At 42.8% G+C, this 27,672-nt stretch overlaps 1 protein-coding gene across 2 annotated transcripts in view; it reads right to left on the bottom strand.

Moving 5' to 3' along the window:
* LOC126354169 (tudor domain-containing protein 3) overlaps positions 1 to 27,672 on the bottom strand; it is a 156,623-nt gene that overhangs the window by 94,763 nt on the left and 34,188 nt on the right. For both annotated transcript variants that reach the window (XM_050003604.1, XM_050003605.1), the window contains exons 3-7: positions 12,245 to 12,310; positions 11,116 to 11,276; positions 7,722 to 7,866; positions 7,514 to 7,624; positions 2,945 to 3,070 (exon numbers count right to left, since the gene is read on the bottom strand). In XM_050003604.1, the coding sequence (XP_049859561.1) occupies positions 2,945 to 3,070; positions 7,514 to 7,624; positions 7,722 to 7,866; positions 11,116 to 11,276; positions 12,245 to 12,310 (609 nt within the window). The remainder of the gene's footprint in view (positions 1 to 2,944; positions 3,071 to 7,513; positions 7,625 to 7,721; positions 7,867 to 11,115; positions 11,277 to 12,244; positions 12,311 to 27,672) is intronic.

Below are 27,672 nucleotides of genomic sequence, written 5' to 3'. Positions count from 1 at the left end.
AAAGTGGACGACGGTTTTAAAAAAACAAAATGGTACTGATAGTGCTAACAAAGAGACAGAGAGCAAGTCTTTGGTGACAAAAAACTGTGAGAAGGTAGGAATGGGAGTAACAGTAGGCTTGAAATTATAGCAGGAAATCATGATGGTGCACCACTTTTGAAAACTGGGAAAATACTAAGCCTTGTTTGTCTGCAAATGAGAAAAACTCGGTAATACGCACAGTATACTCAGGAGTTCTTGAACTTGGAAGGTGGAAAGCATGGAATGTATGCACATCAACAACGTGTTTTAGCTGGTGTTTCTGCAAATAATGCCAAAATGCTAAATGATAAAATAGGTGATCAGGCAAAGTGCAAATCACAAAGGAAATGCATAAAAATCATACGTAACAAAGAAACGCCATGTATAGAAAAATGTGTGAGTGAAAGTGAAAAGCTGTGGGGAAAGTGACATCAAGAAAAAATAATCACAACTGCTTTCTTATTCAGATATGCATAAGTAATAGACATTATCATTCAAATTGTTTCCTGCAGCAATTGAACTACAAACGTTTTACAGTTTATCAGTCGGTTAATGTGCTTCATTTTGACCATGCAAGCTGAAACATTATTATGTTTATATGAGGAAAAATGAAAAAGAATCTTTATTACTTTATTACAGAATTGGGTAAAAACTTTAATATCATGATCAATAAAAGTACAACAATTTCCAATAACATATATAACGTCTCTTCTTTGGGGAAGTTGCTTGCAGTTATTTTTTCTGATGCTGCTGAATTACAAAGTGGGACAGGAGAAGGTATTTTCAGTACACTGTTAGTGTCTTTTGAAAAATGTAACTTTAAATGCGGTGTACTAAAACATTAACTTTTAGCTATTGAAATAAATGTTCCCTCTCTTCAATCACTGTACAAACTTCAAAATGGCAGATCCTGAGGTAACTGATGACAGGATACAAAAGCAACTACAATCGCTTTGTGTAGTAAGGCATCAGGGCCAGATGACATTCATGTAAGACTCTACACAGAATATGTGAAAAAACATGCTCCCTCTTAGCAGCAATTTATCATACATTGCTGGAGCGAGAAAGGGTACCTAGCGACTGGAAAAAAAAGCACATTTCATTCACATATTCAAGAAGGGTTGTAGAACAGATGTGCATAATTATAGGCTTATATCATTGGCACTATTCTCTCACGAAACTGTAGAAAATGTTTCATGTTAATGCATTATGATGTTTTTGGAGAGCAAAAATCTCCTCTACAAAAATTCAACATCAATTCCGCAAACATAAATCTCACAAAACTCAGCTTGCTCCATTCCTCCAACAGATTCACAGAGCTGTTGACATTGAAGCTCAGTTTGATGCCATGTTCCTCAACTTCGCAAGCATCTGACACTGTCCTGCGCTGCCATTTAAGGAAAGATGTACGAGCTTACCAAGTATCGGACCAGAATTGTGACTTCATCCAAAACTTCCATGCAGACAGAAAAGTGTTACTCTTAACATGACTGAATTGACAAATGTAAATGGGGTTGCCACAAGAAAGTGTGACAGGACCATTACTGTTAAGAAAATACATAAATGATGTAGTAGAATATGTCAGGAGCTCTTAAACGTATTGCGCATGCACAGGAAAAGACATCCACTATTGTACAACTACGGTAACGATGACACACTGCTGGAACCAGTAACCGTCATAAAATATCTAGGAGTTTTTGTTCGAAGTGATCATAAGTGGAATAGCCTCATAAAACAAATATATAGTGAAAAGCAGATGCTAGACTGAGATTCAACAGTAGAATCTTAAGGAAACGTAATTAATCCACTTAAGAAGTGGCTTACAAGAACTTGTTCAACTGATTCTTGAGTCTGGTTCATCAGTTTGGTATGCTTACCAGGTATGGTTGATAGGGGAGACAGAAAGGGAGAGGGGGGGGAGCGGGGGGGAGAGAGAGAGGGGGGGAGAGAGGGGGGGAGGGGGGGAGAGAGGGGGGAGGGGGGAGAGAGGGGGGGAGGGAGGGAGGGAGGGAGGGAGGGAGAGGGGGGGAAGAGGGAAGGGGGGGGGAGGGAGGGAGAGAGAGAGAGAGAGAGAGAGAGAGAGAGAGAGAGAGAGAGAGAGAGAGAGAGAGAGAATGAAGAGCGACATTTTTTGTCACTGGATCATTTAGTCAGTGCGAGAGGGTTACAGAGAACCTCAACAAACTCCAGTGGCAGATGCTACAAGAAAGGCATTGTGCATCATGGAGAGGTTTACTGTGGAAATTTTGAGAGACAACATATTACTTCCTCCCACACATATCGCACGAAATACTCAAACAAGAAAATTCAAGAAACTAGAGCCAATACAAAGGCTCACCAACACTCACTCTTCCCACGAGGCATTCGTAAATGGAAAAGGGAAAGGGGAATCAGTCAGTGGTACCAGAAGTACCCTCCGCCACAGTATTGATGCAGATGAAGTCAATGTAGTGTCAGTTGAAAATGTTAATCAGAATAATACATAATAATAATAACAGAATAATACATAATTGTACTGCTTATATTTAATAGTTCTATTAAACCAGTTTATGTCAGTGACTGTTGTTATCCCATCCTGGATTTCCCGTTGCATGATTGTTCTCAGTGACAATGTAATGTTACTGCTTTCCGGATTTTAGAAATTCTACAGTCTTTGCATTCGTGAGAGCCATACTACTGGGTTAAAAATGTAAGCATGTCAGCTGAAGAAGGCATTGAAATCCGAATGTATTATGGGTAAAAAATATAAAGTATAGTGACTGATTATAGTGCACGTCGCTTTAATTGCTTGCAACTACTTAGCCCAACTAGTGACAGTAAGTAACCTATCTTCTATGACAGAACAATTTTTTTTCTCAACACTGTCTGGCAGCCCGGAAGTTTTAGTGATGTGACTATTATTATTAATTCCAAAGCAACTCACTGGCTTGTTGCCTCCTCCGAAAATCTTCTTAGCACCACCACGAGCTGCTTCAGCAATAGCATCTTTCCTTTGCGCTTCGAATTCTGCATTTTCTCTGTTTTCCTTCTCCTTCGCTGTTTCTAGGGACTTAAGTGAAAGGCAATATTAAGAAAATAATTATAATAAGGCTACATGTTGAAGAAAGAAAATAGTTTTTGTCAATAATTAAGGATGTGTAAGTGGTGCTGACAATATAATTTGAACCATCAGTATTTTATTTCATGCACAACTGTTGCTTGTTGTTGAGTTGGGTATATCATTCAAGAAGATTAATACATGCTCCAATAAGGTGATGAAAATTGTGAACATAATAAATGTTATCTAAAAGTTACAAGTTAAATAGCGTACAGGTACAAATTTCCAACAGACTGACAAATCATGAAATATGCATATCTTTCAGTATCACTATAGACCAGAAAGTTGTTCGTACAAGACATAAGAAGAATATATGCTACTAATCACAACTATTGCAACACATGGAAGTGACCACATGGACATTTAACAGATCATGTGTTTCGGGGATCATTCATTTTCATTAGCTCACTGGTATTCTATTCTTTGACAGTCAATTACACTTGCTTTTTTAAGCTCTTATTCTCTAACCTTCCCTTCCTAGTTCACCACATATCTGCCCGCACCCTTTGTTTTCCTATCTCAGTTTGCAGTTTAATTCTTCTATCCCTCTCTCTTCTTTGTGTCTACTCACCCAACCACCACCTGAACAACAAACCACCAAGGTATGTGGTACCACACAGCAGACATAAGGAGACTACGGCAGCACAGGAGGGGTCCTGGTTTACTACATGTACATACTAACAAACCTCACCTAATCTAGTCATATATGCTGCCCCCTTCTTCATAAATATCTGAACATCAACCTGCAACGTACACATTTATTACTTTTATCTTTGATCTCATTGTGTTTTCAAGTCAATTTTAGCTCGTTTTCACCTTTCACTATCGGCCTACCTCCACAGGTTTAATCTTGTTTCCCCATACTTCATGCATTCAGGCCTTTTTTTGATTATTCCTCATATTTTGATGTATTTCTATGATGTTTTTCGCATGTATTCATCATTATTTATGCATTTTTATCCTCCACCATGGACCATTGCTGTCTCTCCTTCCACAATGACCATCTGTTCAGATTTCACCAATCCTTAACCCTCACCAACATATTCCTGCAAAACCAGGTGAATTATGCCCAAACCCCTTGCAATACCTCCTTTCCACCTGTAAAATTCTCCTGCTGTGCAATCCCGAATTCATGTATCACATCTCACGCACAAACTCTTGCCCTCCAGGAACTAAAGCAACATGCACTATGCTGTCTCACAAAATCCCCCAACCTGTTCACCTCTTACTCCCACCTTGGACTACCACTATTCACCACCTTTACAACAGCCTCCAAGCCTCCACCACATCACCTCATAGTGATGAACTATGCCTTGCAGACCTACTACACTTACCCCACCCTCAAAAACTCCCTTCCACCACCATAAGGAATCTAGAACCTAAACAGATCTGAAACACAGTCATGAAATTCTCCTCCAAACTCCTTACTCCAACAGAACTAGCAGTTCTTCCCAAAGGCTTTACCTTTTGCCCCAGTACCAAATTCAGTCATGCTGTACCTATTAGAGACCTTCTCTACTTCTTCCAGTCCCTACAGTAGAAACACTTTTATGTCACTCCAGTTCACTCCTCATCCAACCGTGATCGATCAATCTCCAAGACCCCCCCCCCCCCCTCCCCTCTCGCAGTTCAACCCCTGTTAACTTCCCAGAATTTCTTAATCTTGAACCTTGACTCACGGTCATTCCCAAGTCCCTCAACACACAAGCTAATCTTACATCTGCGGAAAGAACTGTAATCCACCATCTAAAAACTGATCTCCACCTTATAATTCTACCTGCTGACAAAGGCTCCAAAACTGTGGTTTTGAACCGCAAGGATTACCTGGCGGAAGGACTCCGACAGCTCTCAGATTCGTCCACCTACAAACCCTTCCATAGTAACCCCATTCTGGAAATCCAGAAGGATCTCCAGTTCCTCCTCAAATCCTTTGGTCCAATCCAGGACCTCTCCCCGGAGCTGTCTCTCTCCTCACACCTAACACTCAATGCACTCCTACCATCTAAATGCTTTCTAAAGCCCACATACCTACCACCCAAGACACCCCATTGTGGGTGGTTACTGTGCCTCCACTGAGAGAATCTCTGCCTCTCATAGATCAACAACTCCAGCCTATTACTTGCAACTTCCCAGCTACATAAAGATACCAACCATTTCCTCCACCAACTATCTACAGCTCCTGTTCCTTTACCACATGATGCCCTGATCATCATTACTGATGCCACCTCCCTTTATACTACCATCCCTATGGCCAAGGCCTTGCTGCTACTGAACACTACCTTTATCAACATCCCATGGATTCCAAATCAACAATCTCTTTCCTGGTAACCACGACTAACTACATCCTCTCCTTCGAAGGGATCACCTGCAAACAAATCCAGGATACTGCAACAGGCACATACATGGCACCATTCTATGCCAACTCATTCATGGGCCATCTAGAAAAACTGTTCCTAACCACTGAGAATTGCAAACTCCTCAACTGTATCAGATTCATTAATGACTTCTTTGTGATCTGGATCAAGGGTGAGGACACCCTATCCATACTCCTCCAGACCCTTAACACCTTCTCCCCCATGTGCTTCACTTGGTCCCACTCAACCCAACAAGCCAACTTTCTTGATGTTGACCTCTGCCTCAAAGATTGCTACATCAGCATCTTCGTCCATGTGAAACCTACAAACGAGCAGCAACAGCTCCCCAGCTGTCATCCATTCCATACCAAGAAGTCCCTTCCATACAGCCTATCCACCTGTGGCTGTAAAATCTCTAATGATGAGCTTTCCCTGTTGAATTATACCAAGGGTATCACTGAGGCCTTCACAGTCTTCAATTACCCTCCCAACTTTGTACAGAAACTTAAATGAGTAATCTTACCCAGACGCATGGATAACATTACAGCCCGCATCCTGTGACTTCTCATTCTAAAACTAACATGTTATACAGAGGTGACTGTAGAACTTTTGGTTTGGTCACCACATTGGTGTGGGCGTGGAGGGGCCCCGTCCCGGCAATTTGTACAGAAACAGATCTCTCATACCTTACCTCTCCAGCCACCCACCATCTCACCAAATCCCACCATCCAGTCACAGAGAAGCATTTCCCTTGGGACTCAGGACCACCATGACTCAGCCAGGGTTTCAACTACCTTTCATTGTGCCCTGAAATGGGCAATATACTACCCGGTATCCTTCCCACCCATCCCACCAAACCAACACAATATCCTCGTCCATCTCTACTCAATCCATGCTACCAACCACTCTATTCAACACCTGCTACCAACCTCTAGCTTCACGGCTCGTGTCCCTGTAAAAGATCTAGATGTAAGACATGTCCTGTACATCCTCCCACTATCACCTATTCCTGTCCAGTCACAAGCATCACCTATCCCATCGAAGGAAGAGCTACTTGTGAAATCAATCATGTGATCTACAATCTAAGCTGCAACAACTGTTCTGCATTCCACATGTCCATGACAACCAACAAGCTGCCTATCTGCATGAATGGCCACCAACAAACTGTGGTCAAGAAACAGCTAGACCACCCAGTTGCTGAGCACGCTGCTCAACACAATGTCCTTCATTTCAATGACTTTTTCCTCAGACTGTGCCATCTTGATCTTTCCTATTGACACCAGCTTTTCTGAATTGCACACATGGAAACTCACTCTGCAATACAGCCTATGTTCCCGTAACACCCATGGCCTCAACCTTTATTAGTCACTGTCCTCCACCTGCCTATCCCCTTCCATGTTCCTAGTCCAGCACTACACAGCCTTCATTCCACCAACGCACCCACAGGCTTTGGCCTTCTCTCCTATCCTGACCCCCCCCCCCCTCCCCGGCCATCCCTTCGGCAAAGCTCTCGACTGCACCTAGCACCTAGTTGCCCTATCCTCCTTCACCTCTTCCTTGTATGCTCCCATAAGCAGCACTTTACCGATCCCCACCCCTACCCTGCTATCATTTCCCCTCCTGCCCCAGCCTTTTCCTTACTCCCGCAACCAGATTGCTTCTCCCATAATGTGCTGTAGCTCACAGTCCGGCCTCAGCAGCGAGACAATGGTCATGTGCATGAGAGCTGCATTTGCGTGAATGTGTCTGTGTATATTATCTAATTCACAGGAGAAGGCCCTTTGGCCAAAAGCTTACTTGTTTAGTAATATTTTTGTTGTGCCTGTCCGTGACTCAGCACCTCCACTATGTGCTGAGTAGCAATCTATTCTTTTCATAATACTGTCATTCATTTGTCTATGTATTCAAAATTACTTTACACCACAAGTAATCAAAATTAATTTCACAAGATCAAATACCTCAAAAAAAAAAAAAAAAAAAAGACACTGTCCATTCAGAGTGATGCCTACTAATTTTCACAGACTATCAGTAAAAAAACTACCTTAAAATTTCGATCCTGATGGTTAGGCTTCAGTATTTTCTGACCAAATGGAATCCATGGTGGTGGTCCACCTTCTTCCCCAACTCTGCCTCTAGTATGTTTTGCTAAGGACTGAAAATGAAAATTGTACCAGATTATCACATGTTATTCCGTGTGGTAATTTTATGCAATATATTTCGTAATCTGATGAGAACAACATAAATTATACCCGATTCAGTTCCCATTTTTCAACAAGGTGTGGAACTTTTCCACCAAGAACTTCAATAAGGGAAGGTCTAAGCAGGAGATAACCATGTGACATAGGGAGCTGGTCACCCTTGAAAAACAGCTTTGTTCCTGGTGGTGTATCCAAGCTATAAAATGAAATATTCATACACTCAGAATTAGTGCATGCACACATTTAATAAAAAAAAAAAACTAAACAATTGTAAACTATTAAAAGGGATCACACAAAATTTAAATTTCTGACACTTCCAGTGGCATGGAAACATTTACTTGAATGGTTATAGCTGTACAGACCAAGGCCCAGTTGGAAAGAAAACATACAATTTCAACATAATGAATATGAAGACAATTGACAAGAAACAGCTGTAAAGTCTGTTACAACTGCACAAGTATCAGTAGACAGGGAGGAAGGCATGTAATAGTTTAATGGCTGAGTGGTATTTAGATCATTAAGGGACAGTAACTTAGATTGGAAAAGGATTAAAAGGAAATCAGCATTGTTCGGTGTGGGCAAACAGTGCCCTGCCGAAATAGTCAGAAAAATCTACCTTGAACCAAAATTTCCTTCCAGTGCATGATCGAAGATTTCCACTAGGATGGCCATATTAATACCCATGTATAGCGTACATACAATTCCTGCAAACCAGTTGACACTTGGTGTGGTGGCTGATGTGAGAGCTCCTATCAGCCACCTCACCATGTGTCAAACTGGTTTGCAGGAATTGTATGATGCAGAATGCTTTTCCAGTTTATCTGTTTCGTTTCCATTTTGGCTGCGGAACAGTAAATTGGCTGTGCTACAGTAAAAACATAAATGTCCAATTTTAGTGGAACCGTGGAGCCTCTGAAAAAATTTAAGTTAGTGATGAATGTCGTGTGTGTGATGAAGAACAGAGAAACATATATTTCTTTGCTGATACAGGGAATAAAGCAGTGTGTTTATTGTATAATGAAACAATAACCAAGTTCAAGGAGTACAATCTGAAACAGCATTACAAAACAAAACAGCCAATTTGGCTGCAAACTTTCCAAGGAAGAATGCAAAACGAAAGATGTGGAGTATGTGAAAAGGTTGAAGAAGCAAGAAACATTATTTACAAAGCAAACAACACTTCAAAATAGTGGTACAAAAGCAAATTTGAAGATATCCTATAACCATAACAAACGCAACATGCCTTTATTTCAATGGCATGTTTATGAAGCAATGTATGGTAGTGTGTGCAAGCATATTGTGTAATGATGTTAAAAGGAAATTAGAAACCATTTGATTGTCAAGAAGGACTACAGTGCAGTGCATTGACTTAATTAGCAGTAAACTCACAGAAAAGCTGAAGACTGCGGGTCAGGATTTTGCTTATTTTTCCTTGACAATGATCGAAAGCATAAATAATGAAGACATTGCACAATTACTTATATTTATCTGTGGAATTAATGAAAATTTATCATCACAGGGGAATTACAGGCCCTACAATTAAAGCGGAACCACTGGTCAGGACTTGCTCGAGTTTGCTGTGAACTGTGCGGAAAAAAGTGACTTGCCCTGGAAGAAAATGGTAAGTATTACAACAGATGGGGCCAAAGTGTTCAGTGGGAAAATGTAGATTTGGTAAAGCTTTTAAAAAACAAGTTATAAGCACAAGACAATGTGACATCTTGTCTTTTCATTACATTTTGTTTCAGGAGAGCCTTAGTAAAGCTGCACTGGAGTTAAAGTGTGTGATCAATCCTGTTGTTGGTGTTGTGAACAGGATTAGATCAAGGGCAGTCCACAACTGATAATTCAGACCTCTTCTTGAGGATGAGATGTTGGATTATGAAAATGCAATTTACCACAACAAGTGAGGTGGTTGAGCCTGGGCAAAGTGTTAAAAAGATTCTGGGCATTGTAGAATAAAATTCTCTTATTTCTGGACATGAAAGAAATATTTCATGGTTTTGCTACAAAAACAGGATGTTGGGAGAGGAGATGTGAGATGATGTTTGCAGCTGATATATACGAAAAATTTAAGAATTGAATGTGACATTGCAGGAAAGGGGTTATTTGGACGTGAAATGTGGGGGGCATGTAAAATTGTTCAAAGTAAAACTAGGTCTATTTGCAATGCAAGCAGTTGAAGGAAATTTTCGTTTCAGTAAGAAAACAGAAAGTGCCCGAAAGTGTTTCAGCTAAAACTAGTGAGATCTGCGGAGTTTGGAGGCTGGGTTCACATGAAGATTTTAAGACTTTAAGAAAACTGGGCCTCAACTCAATCTGCAATCTTATCCTATCAATGTTGATACTGACACAGTATGTGAGTAACTGCAGCTTAATCTCATTGAATGCAGTCAAATCACACTGTAAAAGAAATTTTTGATGTTGTAACTTTAGTTGTCGGCTTAAAAATATTTACATAAGAAAAAATTTGCTGGAAAAAATGCTCTCTTTTTTAAAAAAAGAAGTATAAGAGAGCATTTTTTTTTTTAAATATAGAGAGCATTTAAGTGTAGACAAGTATGACAGGATACATTCGTGTCTTTAAACTGGTTCTCAAATTAAATGTAGATGATGTGAAATTAGCAAAATAGATAAAACTGAATAAAACAACAACTATTTTATTTGTATTTATTTATTTTTATGGTACAATTTATACCTTCTCCAAAATACGAAGTTAACTAATGAGCGCAACCATTTAAAAAAAATAAAGCCCTCCATTAACCTCCACTTCCACAAAATAGCCTCCCCAATACAAACTTATGATGAGCTAATGATTCAGACTATATTTGTCCAGCATATGAGAAAGATAGCACTTGCAAATTTCTTGCAAACTTTACACACAATTTCAAGTCTTAATGAAAACTTTTTGTTGTATGCACCCCCCACAAAATGATGAAAGGAAAAAAGTTTGCTGCCTACCACCTTTTGTGCTCTTCATGCAGTGAGGCTGCAGCATCGGGCATGTTGTTTTAATTTTTATTACTACTTTACTATTAGCTCCAGTTGCAATAAATGTTGAGCACAGTATCCACATATACCAGTGAATGCAACTGCAAAATTATGTTGTTGTACAGCATACAGTTTGAGAGATATGACATTTTATACATGGGAATTCAGTTTCTTAAAGAAACAGGGGTTGGTTTTACTGGTAGTGTTTTTTATCGACAAAGACTGTGTTTTCAAATTTTGATATCTTAGAATTAAACTTATGGTCTTTCACAATCTTCCGCTTCAGTGTATATTCATCTAAAGAGCTCCATTATTTTCAGAAAAAGTTATTATTGGAGGGCATCGAATACAGAGGATGAAGAATAATACTACAGAGAGACTTAACACATCAGCCCTAGCAATTGACAATGTAACAATTTGATGGTATAATGCAGTTACAACATAAATGAGTTACCTGATTCGAGGCATGTATTCGACTTCAACTGCTTGACAGCTAATTTGGCCATCTGTAAGAGATAATTTAAGCATTCGAGGAGCTGCTTTAGAATCTTCATTTGCTTTTGGGGCTGATATATTCCGTATCTTCTGTATCTGAACAACAAAACTTCCAGGTATCTGAAATGTAAGGAAGGTACTTTGATAATCTGACAAAAAAGAAAATTGAGAAATAATTAAAATGGTTAACTGACAATTAACCAATAAAAAAACTTCTAGACAAACTACTGTTTTCTTGGTCCATACTCAGAATTAACGTGACTGTGTCAAATTACACATGTGAAAGGTATGAAGTTCAATCCCATTAGTCCTAGAATGTTTACCATCGCTTGTTGCTTCTTTCACCTCTGAAAGTAACTTGGTATGCAAAAATGCCAAGTTGCTCTGTAGGTCAAGGTCAAAATGAATTTGTACGGTCCTTCCTAAATGGCTGTTCAGTTGCCAGATGGAAGTAAAGGGATATCATTTCCAATAAAACTATGTCTAGTAAAGCACTGTGGTGTTCAATCCAGGCTTCAGACTGAGACATTATTTACCTTTAATTAGAATTAACAGCAATCAGTCATCCAAATAAATGCAATAGATGGCATTTGACTGTAATAAAGAGCTCTTTCATTAAAATACAATGGACTGTTAAATTTAATGAAAAACCTGAGAACCTCCCACCAAGTTCCTCTCACCACTCTGGCCCCATCTTCTCCTCTCTTCTTCACATACTCATTCACTTCAATGATCCATATGACTTTCTGTGGCCTGTTGCCTCCTGCTGTCATTTCATGAGATTCTCTTGGTATCTTGTCAACTCCCATTCTTTTGACATGCCCATACCATTATAACTGTAGTTTTCTATGACCACCATAATGCGGATAATAAAGAAAAGGCAGGTGAAAGAATACGTGCTTGTGGGATGAATATTCACAGACGCAGGATAGCACTTACTAAAATAGACAGAGTAAGGAATAATGGTGATAGGAATAGTGAAAGAAAAGCCCATGCAATTAATTAATAAATTAAAAGAGTAACCTAGACGGAAATAGAAACGAAAGTTGACATTATTCATGATTCATGCAATGCCTCTCAGTACTTACAGTTTCATATTTTGTTTTGTTTAAATCTTCTGGGAAGCCCGATGTGCTGATTTCTCTCAAGTCAATCTGGAAAAGTTTGGAATCAGAATATTAACCTATTTAATGCAGTGACACATAATATGAGGAGATATGCAATAAATACAATCTTTCATTTTTTGCTACCTTTACATCACCATCTATGAACAAACAATATAGAGCCACTAGGTAACTGAAGCATATAATAGTATAAAAGACATTGACATACCATTTATTATTCAGATATGTGGGCAAAAATTAACTGGCTGCTATTTTGTAGCACTTTATGCAGGACATGTCATTCATACATTCAACAAAACTGATATTTTCCGTTAAAATTGCAGCTATCCTGACTGAGGTGGAGAACGGCCTATAGGTACATATTTAGCAGCGTCAATTAAATAGTATTGGACTGTACTAAACATACGGTTGCCATCTCTTTTCTGTACTAACTCTAAGCACAAGTTCCAGTAGAATTAGAAACTTATAAATTAATCAAAAACAGCATCGTCACAAATTATTTTTCGGAGTATTTCTGCATCTGTTATGATGTTTTTACGTTTTTTTACATTTCTTTTATTTTTGCACCTTCTGCTTTGTTGGGAGTCCCTTTACTTGCCAGCTTGCACTTGTATAATAACAACTTGATTTAACATTTCCTTTTAGTGTGCTGCTGCAGCCACTGAAGGTAATTTTGCCTTTAGTGGAACCTGTCTGCAGACAGGTGTCATTTAGCTTGCTTTTAATGTAGGTCTAACTTACCTACGCCAATAGTTAGACAATTTTTTACTAGTTTTCACTTTGTGAATGGTGTATCTCTCAATCTATTTCGTAGTGTGAACCTATTTCCTTCGGTTTGTTATTTGAAAGTTAACACAGTTTATTGTGATGTAGTCAACTGAAGCCTTCAGTTTCAACAATAAGATTGCAGATATGTTTACACTGTGAGTCTCCTGGCCTGTTCAGTTGTACTTTAACATGTTACTATGTCTTGTATTGAAGTGTTTGTAAACTGATTTTGTAATTTAGTTTCCTAGTACTTAACTAGCGCACTTTTCTTCTTTTTGAAACAGATTACCTAATGACGACTTTCTATTACTCCAAATCACTTATGATACTATTTGTGCATTGTGAGGCTGAAACATACAATAAAATAATTTAGTTTTTCAGGTTGGCCATTATGATCGGATTCCCAATATGAGGTAGTGCAGTGGTAATAATCTGGACTTATCTTCTGGAGGACGACGTTTCAAATCACAGTCTGGCAATCCACATTTAGGTTTGGCAATCGATATTTAGGTTTCCCACAATTTCCCTAATAGTTAATATTAATGAAAGGGATGGTTCCTCTGAAACTTCACAGCTGACTTCCTTCCCCAATCCGAGCTTGTGTACGTTCTCTAATGCACCTGTTGTCAACATGGCGTTAAAACCCCAATATTCCTTCCTTCTATTTTGTTATCTTATCCTAAATACTTAACTGGAGCAGATAATACAAATGTAATCTGATTGAGTTAACTCAATATTTTAGTTTCTTTACCAATTCCTTCCTTGTTATATGTTAACATAAGTGTCGGGGATAATACTGTTACGATTATACTTCTGAATGTTACCTATCAGGGAAAAAACCCATAAGAACCTATGTTTGAAAAACAGTTCTGTACAGATGTAAAACATGAACAACGGGAAAGACAAAGAATTAGAAATCTTTCAAATGTGTTGCGACACAATACTGTTGAAGATCAAATGAACTTACCAAGTAAGGAATGAAGATATCCAACAATGAGAAGATTACAAAAGTAAAAACAATAAACACCTAGTTAAGAACATAATGACTGAAGAGAAATAACAGTTAGGCACACATTATGACATAGGTCATTGTCAAGACTGTGAAAGAAGGGTTGGTGGACGGAAGAGTTGCAGCTGTAGAGTTAGATATGAGTAATTTTACATTGTTAATAGTTGTCATTGACAAATTCATATAGCAGCAAAGAAGAAAGGAAACGAGGGATGGAAGGAGGGGGTGGGGTGGGGGGGGGGGGGGGCAGAGCTTAACATTCTGTTAACAATGAGTAACTAGCGGCAGAGAAAAAGCTTCGAATGGACAACAATAGGGCAGCAAATAAGACTCTTGTCTTTTTAAATGAGTCATTCCAACATGAAATGGAAAATCGGGGATGAAATAATAGCAACATGATTTGGCACCTGGGGAATAGGATTTGCAATCTCTGAATATCTAGTGTTTGTTACTATTATTGGTAGATGTAAAGATTTCTACTCAGCTTGCTTTCTATTAATAGTCTAGGTATGGACTGAAGGCATATGTAATAGGATAAGAGGTGTATACAATAGATTATACTGCTCTAAGTTTATACATCAACAAAAATAATCAAGTTTTGAAAATAAAATATCGCTGGATAGGTAAAGAAATTTACTCACCATGTCAGCAGGAGTAAAGAAACTTGTTCTGAAAGCTTGCACATTTCCATAACTTTTATACATGTTTTCTCCTGCTGCTGCATGGTGAGTAGATTTTCTTATGTATCCAATTAACATAGTGCCACAAAAAAAATTAGCACACCCTTTTAGAGGTTTCCAGTTCCCAAAAGATGTATTGTTGCAACAGTGTGTATAGAGCACAGAAAATGATTACATCCACACTGAAACATCCATATTAATGCGTAGTGCAGTATCCACAGGCGCCAATGCGGTTGCTAACTTCAGCATCCATTGATTGCACAACTGGTGAATAATGTCCTGGGATATGTTATTCCACACTTGCTTGACCTATTCGCATGGTTTTGTAAGAGTCGTTGCTTGATGAGTCACATGCATCACTTCTTGTCCCACCATATGCCACATGTGCTCGATTGGAGACAAGTTTGGAGCTCGTGCTGGCCAAGGAAGCTGTGGCACATCATGAAGAGCACTTTGAGTTTCAGGGGAGCATTATTCTGTTGGAACAACACATCACACTCCAGTTGTAAGAATGGCAAAAGAAAGGGCCTAATAACATTCTGTCCATACCAACACTGTGTAGCATTCCCTTCAAACAAATCTAAGGTGAACAAGAGTTGTAGCTTACAGCACCTCAGACCACAGGGGATGGGGTGGGCCCAGGATGTCTTGGGCAAATGCACTCTGTGAGACAGTACTCACCAAGTCTACATTGCACGCACAAACAACCATGACTTGTGTTCTCTCATTGCTGAAGACCACAGTGCACAATTCCATTTTCCAAGTAATCTTCTGACGATACCAGTTGAGCTGTGCATATCCATACTGAGGTATGAGTGGAAAATGGGCTACGGGTGTGTGTGCCCACAGTCCCACTGCTAATAAATAGTTTGCAACAGTTTGTGTTGACACATCTCGGCACACATGGCCCTTGCAATACAACAATCCTGGCAGGCGTCTGTGCTCCATCGATGTCCAGAACATTGTCTACAGGTGTGAGACTATTCATGTGCGCACTGATACCAGCATCACTGCACAACTGATGCACCACATCCAACTTGTGTGGCAGGTGTCCAAAACGACCATCCTACCACTTGGGAAGGCCACAATTTCAGACTTGCTCAGTTGACTGGAGGAATCATGAATGCGTCTCCGTGTCATTGTTGCCTTCTTGCTCCACACATTTGCACACACTGAGCATTCTGGCTGTGAGCATTCCCTATTTCAGGGACACTCGTGGTCTAGTAGCTATGCCACTATGCTATATGTTGGCAGATGGTGCTGAGACTGTTATCAGTACATCTAGTATCCCCCAGACAGCATATGCCATCATCAGATCTACATCAAATTCATCTTTCCAGGTTTCCTAATCTTTTTTTATTTTTATTGTTTACTTGTAGTGCATTACATGCCTTGAGTTTATATTTTACAGTTTTTACAACTGAGATAAGAAGACTGGAGAGAGGAGAGGATGTTGTGCCGTGTAGTTGTCGATAGACTGATTAAGTTGGTGTGATTATTTGGAGGAAATCTGGATAATAATATGAGGGCTCACCATAAGTACAAGGACCAAGGTAAACAAATAATCTGCAAAGCTTGACTGCATGTGCATGAGTAGTTAAGACATCAAAATGCAAAAATGAGTAATTGCCAGATAAAAGAACAATACATGTTTAGTAGAGTGATGAACAATATATAGTTGGTAGAGTGTAGTACCTGAACAGTGATTTTTGACTGAAGTTTACAGCCAATCAGAGAAAAGAGAAATATGAGGAGAGAGAAATCAGAGGAAAGGAAACAGAAAGAGAGAAAGACGAGGAAAGAGAAATTGTAAAAAAGGAAGGGGAAGAAGGTTTAAAAGATTTAAACCGATTTGAAGGTTTTGTGGAAGACATTGATAGCACCGTGCAACAAGAGCTGGAACATTTTTCATATTGATCTGTTAGTCATTTTGGCTCAACATTAAATACACTAACAGAGAAAGTAAAAACTTTGAATGCTTCTGTTGCTGAGCTTATAGTAAAAGAGCAACAGAACCGTTACGAGATTGGTAAACTGCAAACGTCCAAAGTATCTGAGAAAGAGGTAACATTAATGAAACATGAAAGTCAGTGTGTCCAGCAATGATTAGAATCATTAAACAAAAAGGTAGTTGTGGACATAACAGATGATCAAATGCGGGTTGTAAAAACGCCAAGAGAGAGTGACGTATTGGTTGACAGTTTTAACTGAAGATGAATCAGAAGATGATGTAAGAAAGCAACAACAGGAATCGCGCAACAAGGCCATCAGTCGAATAACACAAAAAGGCCATCAGTCCCTCGATCCATGAGTGGTGTATCCAGAAGTAGAGATGTCCGCCGAAAATGTTTTCTCATCTAGTTGGGAAAAGCGAGAAGGCTCAAAATGTAATGGACATCCTTTGGACTGTCAATAAGAATTGCAAGATGAAGGAAGTAATGTAATCACCTTGTTGGCATCCACAGGGCTCTGCATCCGACAGGAAACGTCCCACCCACGGCTGCACCACTCCTGATCCATTACAATCAAGAACACGCCCTATTCAACAGTGTGACATCTACAATGGAAAACTGGGTACAGCAGAAATAAGGCAAACCAAATCTAAAAATGATTAAAACAGAGTAAAATAAGGATGAAAGAATGGCATGGCCAAGGACGTGGGGATAGGGATCCCCCAGACACAGCATACAGTAGGAGATGCCGCACTTCCAACCAACCTGCCCCTGCTCCAGAAGTAGATTAAAACTATTACTGAGAATAAAATCCACTTCCATGGAGAAAGCTGAGAACCAATTCTACCATCCATGAAAGGTTCCCCAATATTAGAGGTAATGATTCTGGAATACCATACATAGCAGAAATGGCCAATAGGAAGGGGCATTCCACCACTATATGAGCTACTGTCTATAATGATTTACAGAGTGCAGGTGTGGCTTTTTACACAAAATAAAACTATAGGTTAACCTGGTACGACTGATATGGAGATCTCAGAGGACTGTGGACTCCTTCCAGAAGAAGTGGAAGGAAGAGATCGGTTGGGTGTGGGATTGAAGGGACCAGACTGCTAAGGTCATCGGTCCCTTGTTCCACGATAAAATCACATGAAATAAAAACTGTCAGTCGTTAAAAACGGAGAACTGAGACAAGGGACGACACAATACAAGAAAGACAGACAAAGACCAGACAAACGGAACTAAAATCACACCGAGTGTGAAGGTGGTTGGCTGACCATGAAAATAAGGAAAAGCCAACCACCAAATGACATTAAAACCCACAGTTTAAAACCACAGGCCAAAGGCCCAAGTCAATACAGAAAATAAAAGGGCAAACACTCAAATCATACGATAAAAACCGCCTGCCCGAATAAAACTCAACACGAGGTCCGCCATAGCAACGTCATCACATAAAAGGGCAGGGAGGGTATCAGGCAGCGCAAACGTCTGCCTGAGTCCTGTTACAAGCGGGCAGTCCACCAAAATGTGGACCACCGTCAGAGCTGCCCCGCAGCGACATAGCGGTGGGTCCTCCCGGCGCAACAAATGGCCGTGCGTCAGCCACGTGTGGCCAACGCACAGCCGGCAGAGGACGACAGAGTCCTTCCGAGAGGCCCGCATGGAGGAGCGCCACACACCGGTCGTCTCCTTCACCGCCCGAAGTTTGTTGGGCGTGGGCAGGGTGCGCCACTCGTCACCCCAGGCACCAAGCACTTTCTGGCGCAAAAGCGACAGGAGATCACACTCCATAAGGCCAAGTTCCAGAGCCGGTGAACTCACTGCCTGTTTAGCCAGCGTGTCAACCCGCTCATTGCCTGGGATGCCGACATGACCTGGGGTCCAAACAAAGACCACGGAGCGGCCGCAACGGGCAAGAGCATGGAGCGACTCGTGGATGGCCATCACCAGACGGGAACGAGGAAAGCACTGGTCAAGAGCTCGTAAACCACTCAGGGAGTCAGTACAGATGACAAAGGACTCACCTGAGCGGGAGCGGATATATTCTAGGGCGCGATAGATGGCAACCAACTCGGCAGTGTATACACTGTTCCCGGGTGCCAGCGACCGTTGCTCACAATGATCCTCTAGAGTAAGAGCGTAACCAGTGCGATCAGAGACCATCGAACCGTCGGTATAGGCCACGGCAGATCCGGGAAACTCGGCAAGGAGAGAAACAAAGCGGCGGCGGAGGGCCGGAGGAGGGACCGAGTCTTTCGGACCCTGTGCCAAATCCAGCCGAATGCACGGTCAGCACACACACCAAGGGGGCAGACGGAGATTGGCCCGGAAAACAGGTGGGAGAGGAAAAAACTCAATCCCACACAGTAGAGCCCGGATGCGAACCGCGATCGTACACCCTGACCGGGGCCGCCTGTCTGGAAGATGGACGATCGAGTGCGGGAACAGGAGACGGTAGTTGGGATGCCCTGGCCAGCTACAAACGTGGGCAGCATAAGCGGCCAGAAGTCGGTCGCGCCGGATCCGCAATGGAGGAACACCAGCCTCCACAAGTAAGCTGTCAACAGGGCTTGTCCGAAATGCTCCTGTGGCGAGTCGGATCCCGCAGTGATGGATGGGATCCAGCAATTGCAATGCTGATGGCGATGCCGAACCATAAGCCACACACCCATAATCAAGGCGGGACTGGATCAGCGCTTGATACAGCCGGAGAAGGGTGGACCGATCGGCACCCCATCCGGTGTGGCTAAGGCAACGGAGAGCGTTTAAATGCCGCCAGCATGTTTGTTTAAGCTGCCTAATATGAGGCAGCCAAGTCAACCGGGCATCAAATACCAGTCCCAAGAACCGATGCGTCTCTACCACAGCATGAGGTTCACCGTCAAGGTAAAGGCATGGCTCAGGGTGAACCGTGCGACGCCGGCAGAAATGCAGAACGCAGGTCTTAGTGGCTGAAAACTGGAAGCCGTGCGCTACAGCCCACGACTGCGCCTTGCGGATAGCGCCCTGCAGCTGGCGCTCAGCAACTGCAATGCCAGCGGAGCTGTAGTAGAGGCAGAAGTCGTCTGCATACAACGAAGCTGCGACGGACGATCCCACCGCCTCAGCGAGCCCATTGATCGCAATTAAAAACAGGGAGACACTGAGGACAGACCCCTGTGGGACCCCGTTCTCCTGGACCCGGGAGGAACTATGGGACGCAGCAACTTGCACGCGGAAGGAACGAGACGACAGAAAATTCTGAATAAAGATCGGGAGCGGGCCCCTAAGACCCCACCCATGAAGTGTGGCCAGGATGTGATATCGCCAAGTCGTATCGTACGCCTGAAGAAAGAGAACTATGTTGCAGCAGACTCCTTGATAGTGCAGAGTTTATCAGATGAGGCAGTAGCCCACCAAATGGTGTTCCATTTCTGAGCAGAAGAGATATTATGTGCACCTGCAAATCCGCACTTGGGATTGTCAAAGGAAATGCGGAGTGATTGAGTGATCCTCTAACCAAACAGTGAGGCAATTCATTCCCCAGGATACACATATGACTTGGGACACAACGAAGACAACTGAGCAGGCAGCACAATGAAGGCCAGCTAGAAAGTCACGAACAATGAAGACCAAAGGGTGGGAAAAATGGTATCAGTCAATAGCCTGGAGACTGCTCATTGAGCTAGCACGTATTAAAACAAGCCCATTTAATAAAATGAAGACCTCTGCCAATGGCTATCAGCTCTGCTGTAAACATGCTGCATGTTCCCAGCACCAAATGGCGTTCTGTAGCAGAAGGAGATGTAGAAGCATATCACGTCTCATCCAAAGCTTTAGAATCATCAGTATAAAAGGTGGCAGCGCCCTGGAACTCATGAAGAACTGTTTTAACAGATGCTGAAAGATCATGGGGGCGATCAAGACTTTAGGACCTAGGGAAGAGATCAGTCTAACCCATAGCCTGGGCACCATCCAACGGACGTGTGCGAGAAAATATGCAGATCACAGTCCAGTAGAAGGAGATGGAGATCTTGGCAGAGGGACGTGAGGCGCATTCCAACTAGTACTCCCACCCGAGGGCATGTATCACGAGAACACCACTGCTCGTATGCAAAGAGAATGGGATAAGTTGGATGCAATTTACACAGCAGGTCAAGAGTTGGTACTGCCAGAACAAAAGAGGTAAATTCCTGCTTCAGCAAGAAGACTGTCTACAAGACTATTCCGAAAGGCATCAGTGGCCATACACATGCCACAATGATGGACTGGGTCTAACAGTTTCAAAGCTGAAGGAGCACTGGTAACGATAGTAGAGTTGGAATGAAACCAGAGTCTGACAAATACAGACAAGAGTAATACAACCCACACTCCAAATTGTGTGGGCACAGAAAAAGAAAGTGTTAAGCTTCTGCACGTGGATGGTGTTTGGGTGATAAATATGGAGCAGCCAAGTCAGCATTTTATCAAAAAGTAGGTCCAAGAAACAGGACTGCGCTACAATGTTCAGGTGCTGTGTACCTAAGTAGAGTTAGGAGGGACCGTGATATGATGGCACAAATGCACGACTTACATTTCTGTTGGAAAGAACTGGAAACTATGGGAGAGGGCCTATGCAGAGGCCAGCCAGATGGCACCTTGGAGCTGGCGTTTAGCAGAGGATACCAAGTGGGAGCTGTACCAAACGCAAAAATCGTCGATGTGCAACGCAGGGGTGACCAGCAGCCCAACAGAGATCACTAGTTCATAGATGCCAATGAGGAAAAGAGTGACACTCAACACAGAACCCTGTGGGATGCCATTCTCTTGGACCTGTTGGGAGCTGAGGGTGCCAACTCCAACCTGGAACAACCAGAGGGATAAGAACTGATGAACAAAAATAGGTAAGGAGCCTGAGAAGTGTGGTCAGAGAGGGTAGGTAAAATGTGATGATGTCAAGCAGTGTCATACACCTTATGCAGGCCAAAAAAAGATAAGGTGTTACCGTGTTTAGAAAAAGCCTGTTGGATTGCTGCTTCCAATCTATGTAAATGGTCGGTTGTGGATCATACCTCTCAGAAACCACACTGGTACGGAAACAAAAGTCTCTGTGGATAACCATCCTCTCAGGCAGCTTAAAGAGTATGCTGGTTAGGCTAATCAAACAGTGACAGTTGAGAGACATTGGGTTCTTGCTTGGCTGACAGACTGTGACAACTATGCTACCTTGCTGTTGGGAGGAGAAGGACTTTATGGAGCCAAATATGGTTGAAGACCCTGAGGAGATCTTGCCTTTGGACAACATTCACATGGATGATCTCATTGTGAACTGAATCAGACCTGGGGCTTTGAAGTAGTTCTCAGTCAGTGAAGGGTCCATTACAGAATTCAGCTTGGTGGGGGGGGGGGGGGGTGAAACATATGGTGATGCCGTGTCATCTTGTCACTTCTGCAGCAGAAAGGTGACTGGGTAGAAAGAGGACGCCGATGCTGTCGCAAAATGGGTCGCTACTTGTTCTGCAAGAACCGATGAATCAATACAAAAGACCATCCTCAAGGACAATATACAAAACAGCTGTTTATTGTGGGTGGCCCATACGACCACAGAGCTTGACTCACACCTCAGATGAAGAAGCATATGTCCACAGAGAAGAGAGACAGCGCTCCCAGCATTCCTTCTTAATGTGCTTGATTAGATTGGGAGCCTTAACACAAAATCACTTAAAAGTAATTAGGTTGGTCTACAAAAGATGATGTTTGAATCACTGCAGGGCTCATTGATCATCCTTCATAGGTACTGCAATGTCTTGAGTCCCCTGTGGCACGAGCTGACAGTGGTGAAGGGAGAAGGAGGAGGGATCTGTAGAAAGGAGAATAGCAGCTCCAGCATCGAGGATGATCACCTTGCACAACCTCATCAATACAATGTAATGGAATACAGGGACAGTGAATGTAACATCAAAGGGACACGAAGGCCAGTTGGTGGTAATTGGTCTGTTGGGCTGTGGAAGGGAATGAAAGTGTCACTGTCACGAAAGGTCATCATGCAATGACCAATGTAGCAAAACCACAAGATTAGGAGTTAGGAGAAGACATGATCAGACCGACAGCTGAAAAGATGCCATGGGCAGCACTGAAGTGGATAGGTGAACCATCATTAACGCTTGCACAGTTTATGGTTTGGAAAAGCTGGTCATTTAGAAACCTCCTGCCAGACATAGTGGTACTCACCCACAGGGAGGGGTGTGCACTGAAGTCCCCAAGCAGGAGAAAAGAAAGGGGAGGGGGAGGGAGTTGCTGGATTCATGTGGTCAATTCAACATAAGTGGCCTGCCTGGAGACAAATGGTAATTGCTGAGGTCGTTTGCACCCATAGTGCTATTGCATCCAATGAGGTACTTAGAGAAATCCATTCACTGATGACATCTGTTGGGACCAGCACACTTCCAACCTAATACATGATAACCATGGAGCATTGGAGGATGCTCTTCAGTGAAGCGCATTTCTTGGAGAGCAGTGCAAATTGCAGAAGAGGAGGGAATAAGGTATAGCAGTTGCAGTAGGTGACAGTGGTACCACGACAATTACAGTGAATGATCAAATGATGTCTTGACTGGTGGCTAGGTTAGGCATGGGGAGCCAAGAGGATCGTTCACATTGCCTATTGGCAGTGGGGATGGAACCACATCCATAAATATCAGCTACAAATATGCCTGCATGATGGAGAGAGGGATTATATGGTGCCATGGGGCCTACAGGGGCACCGGAGGAGTCGTGTCACAATTCTTCTTTTCCTTTGCAATCTCTGGTGGGCAAAGTTCGCTAAAGGGGTTAGTTGGTTGGTTTGAGGTATAAAGGGACGGAACTACAGGGTCATCAGTCCCTTTTTCCTGACACAAGCAAGGTTCAAGGTACAAAAACACCCAAAGTATGTTTGAGAAAGTAAAAGGGGGAAAACGAATGGGGAACCACACCTAAAAAGAAAACGAATGGAACGAACAAAAAAAGGGGAAAACATATAGCACAAGGAAAAGTAGAAGAAGGTATCAAAACCATAGAGCAGATGATCTGGGCTGCCTGATCACAATAATAAAAAAGGATGAGCAGCCACCCTGCAACACATTAAAATGTCCACCACAAAAAGACATGGCGAGATGAACACATGTAGGGAAAAGTCGACCACCAAGACAAACAAATGCAAAGAAACTGTGAGGGAGTGTGGCAGCCTCGGAGAGAAGACTAAAATGCCCACCCTTAGATGGTATGATAAAAAACTCCCTCACAAATAACAACATTTTTCGGATGTCGCAAGACAGTATGGTACTGGGGTTCAAGGCACACACGTCTCCCGCAGTTGATTTATGTATTGTGTGCAGCCGATGCTCTTCTCTGGGTAGTCAGTTACACTGATCTCTAAAAGCTGCTTCTCCAAAGACTATAGCAGGTTACAGGAATTTATTAAGCTACTTCACTATTCTTGAAATAATTTGTGTACTCGTGGAACACTTTCAATTCATTCATCGTATATTTTCAACTCTCAACACAAAGCGACATTTACTCTTTTTCACATACTCACAAACTCCGGCAAGCCAACTGGTGTCTTTAAACGTCAGACTCAATAAAACACAAGTACAATATCACAGATTGTAACAATCTGATAATTTATGAACATCACATGCGCCCTGCCTCATGCAGGGCTAAGACACGAAGTAAGTTAAAAGTATAAAGTCAACTGTTTTCTTCTCTTTTTCTACAATAATCACTTTCACTAACACATCAAAGAATACTACATAATTATTACTTGAGTTTTCATCATGTGGCACTGGTGGCAGACACTTGTCGTCAGTGACTCGCCCCTCTTACAGTCTCCTAATAACAAACTTCCGACCCGCACATACAAACAGGTGGATCGGTAGAAACGTTCTAACTCTCCCGCACTCGTACCTAAAATATCGGGTGTTCCAGACAGAAGGCCGAGTGTTTCTAGAATTTACACCAACATTCTTGAGACACTACAGAATAAAACATAAAACTAAATCTGATGTTGAGGCATTGTCACCCAACACCGAATGTAGAGTGCTGGGAAGGTTAAAAGTCCGCTACAGAGGGGCTAAAAGTGGGCAGTCCATCAACATGTGGACGACAGTCACATTTGAGCCACAGTCACACTGATGTGGGTCCTCGCGACGGAGGAGGTAGCCATGTGTTAGCCACGTATGGCCAATGCGGAGCTGGCAGAGAACCACAGAGTCCCTGTCTGAGGCCCGCATGGAGGACTTCCACACATTCATGGTTTCTTTAATGGCACGCAGTTTGTTGTGTGTACTGAGATGATGACATTCTGTCTCACAAAGCTGCAAAACCTTGAGGCTTAATAATGATCACAGGTCAGTTATGGAGATGCCGATCTCCAGATCGGTTTCTGTGTAGCCTGTTTGGCCAGCCTGTCGGCAAGTTCATTTCCTGGGATTCCGACATGGCCTGGGGTCCACACAAACACCACAGAACGACTGGACCATTCCAGGGCATAGACGGACTTCTGGATGGTAGCTACCAAAGGATGGCAGGGGTAACACTGGTAGATAGCTTGTAGGCTGCCCAACGAGTCAGTACAGAGAAGAAACGACTTGCCAGTGCATGAGCGGAAGTGCTCAAGAGCATGAGAAATGGCCAGCAGCTCTGCAGTGAAAACAATGCAGCCATCTGGCAAGGAGTGCTGTTCAATATGTCCTCCATGAACATACACGAAGCCAACATGACCCTCAGCCATTGATGTAAACCACTCCATGGTCCCAGTAAATGTCATGAAACGACAGGAAGTGAGAGCAGAGAGCCGCAGGGTTAACTGAGTCCTTAGGATCATGTGAAAGGTCCAGGTGAAACTTTGGCCTAGGTGTACACCATGGAAGTGTACGTGAATGGACCTCGAGTATAGGTGGTACAGGCAAGGACTCCCCACTTCAGACAGAAGAGATCGGACGCGAACTGCAATCATAAGCCCTGACCTGGGTCTCCGATGCGGGAGATGAACTGCCGTGTGTGGGAAAAAGGAGACAGTAATTTGGATGCTCAGGAGAACTAAAAATGTGCACAACGTAACTGCCAAGCAGTTGTGCATGCCTAACCTTCAATGGAGGGACTCCAGCCTCCACCAGGACGATAGTCACTGGACTTTTTCTAAAAGTTCCTGAACACCACAGTGGTGCACTGGGTTGAGTAAACGCAATGCTGAGGGCACATTCGAACCATAAACCAAACTCCCATAGTCAAGGCGGGATTGAACAAGGGGTCTGTAGAGCTGCTGCAGCATGGAGCAATCTACAAACCAGTTGGTGTTGCTCAGGCGATGACGGGGAATTAAGATGCTGCCAGCACTTCCACTTCAGCTGACGAAGATAAGGAATTCACGCCAATTGGGCATCGAAAACCACACATGTCTCCACTACAGTGAGTGGATCGTCGTTAAGGTAAAGTTCTGGTTCCAGATGAACAGTGCGGCACCAACAGAAGGGCTTGACACATGACTTCCTGGCTGAAAACTGGAAGCCGTGGGCTAGAGGCCATGACTGCACCTTGTGGATGGCTCCTAGTAGGCACTGCTCAGCAACACCAGTACTGGAGGAGCAGTACAAAAAGCAAAAGTCATCTGCATACAGAGAAGGTGAAATGGACGGCCCGACAGCTGCTGCTAAACCATTAATGGCCGCTAAAAATAGAGATACAATCAATACAGAGCCTTACAGGACCCCATTGTCCAATTGTCCTGGATATGGGGGAACTATGGGAGGCACCAACTTGGACACAGAAAGTACAGAGTAACAGGAAATTTTGGATAAAAATTGAGAGCAGGGCTCGGAGACCCCACTTATATAATATGGTACGGATATTCTGTCACCAGGTCATGTCGTAAGCTTTTCGTAAGTCAAAGAAGACTGTAACCAGGTGTTGGTGTCTGGAAAAGGCTGTTCAGATGGCAGACCTGAGGCAAACTAGATTATCAGTGGTAGAGTGACCCTGGCAGAAACCGCTCTGGCATGGAGCCAGTAGGCCATGTGACTCCAGGATCCAACACAACCGTTGATTTACCATACGTTCTAGCAGCTTACAAAGAATGTTGGTGAGGCTGATGGGCTGATAGCTATCCACATCACGTGGGTATTTGCTGGGTTTGAACACTGGAATGATCGTTCTTTCTTGCCATTTCGATGGAAAGACACCACAGCATCACATCCGGTTGAAGATGACGACGAGATGTCGTTTGTAGTTGGACGAGAGATATTTGATCGTCCGACTGTGGATCCAATCTGGCCCAGGAGCTGTATCAGGGAAATGTACAAGCATGCTGAGGAGCTCTCACTCTGTAAATGGAGCATTATAGGGTTCACTGTTACGTTCAGTGAACAAGAAGGCTTGGCTTTCCTTTCCATCCGCTGTTAGGGGGTGTGAAATGCTGGAGGATAATTGTCCAACACAGAGTTCAGTAAAGTGCTCGGCAATTGAATTTGCATTGGTAGATAACACGACACTGATGTTAGTGGCAGCGACACCGGTTGAAATCTGGTACCCACAAACACGTCTGATCTTCGTCTGGACTTGGGAAGGTGACGTATGGCACCCAATGGTCAAGACGTACCTCTCCCATCATTCCTGTTTCCATCTTTTTATAAGCTGGCAAACGTGACCACGGAGCTATTAGGTGCTCTAGGGAAGGGTGCCCCTTATGTCGCTATAGAGCTCGCTGATGCTCTTTAATGGCCTCAGCAATTTCCGGCAACCACCAAGGTACTGACTTTCGCTGGGGGCACCCTAAAGAACAAGGGATCATGTTTTCTGCCGCAGAAATGATCATTCTAGTGACTCACTCAACTACCACGTCGATGGTATCAAGTGGGGGGGATTCAATGGTTACAGCACAGGTGAAAACTTCCCAGCCTGCCTTGTTTAAAGCCCATCTTGGTAGACGTCCAGAGGAATGGCACTGAGGGAGTGACATGAAGATGGGAAAGTGGTCACTACCACCCAAGT

The sequence above is a fragment of the Schistocerca gregaria genome, chromosome 3, assembly GCF_023897955.1.
Source record: "Schistocerca gregaria isolate iqSchGreg1 chromosome 3, iqSchGreg1.2, whole genome shotgun sequence".
NCBI classification, from domain to species: domain Eukaryota; kingdom Metazoa; phylum Arthropoda; class Insecta; order Orthoptera; family Acrididae; genus Schistocerca; species Schistocerca gregaria.
The sequence above is the reverse complement of the archived record's forward strand: the minus strand, read 5'-3'. Positions and strand labels throughout refer to the sequence as shown.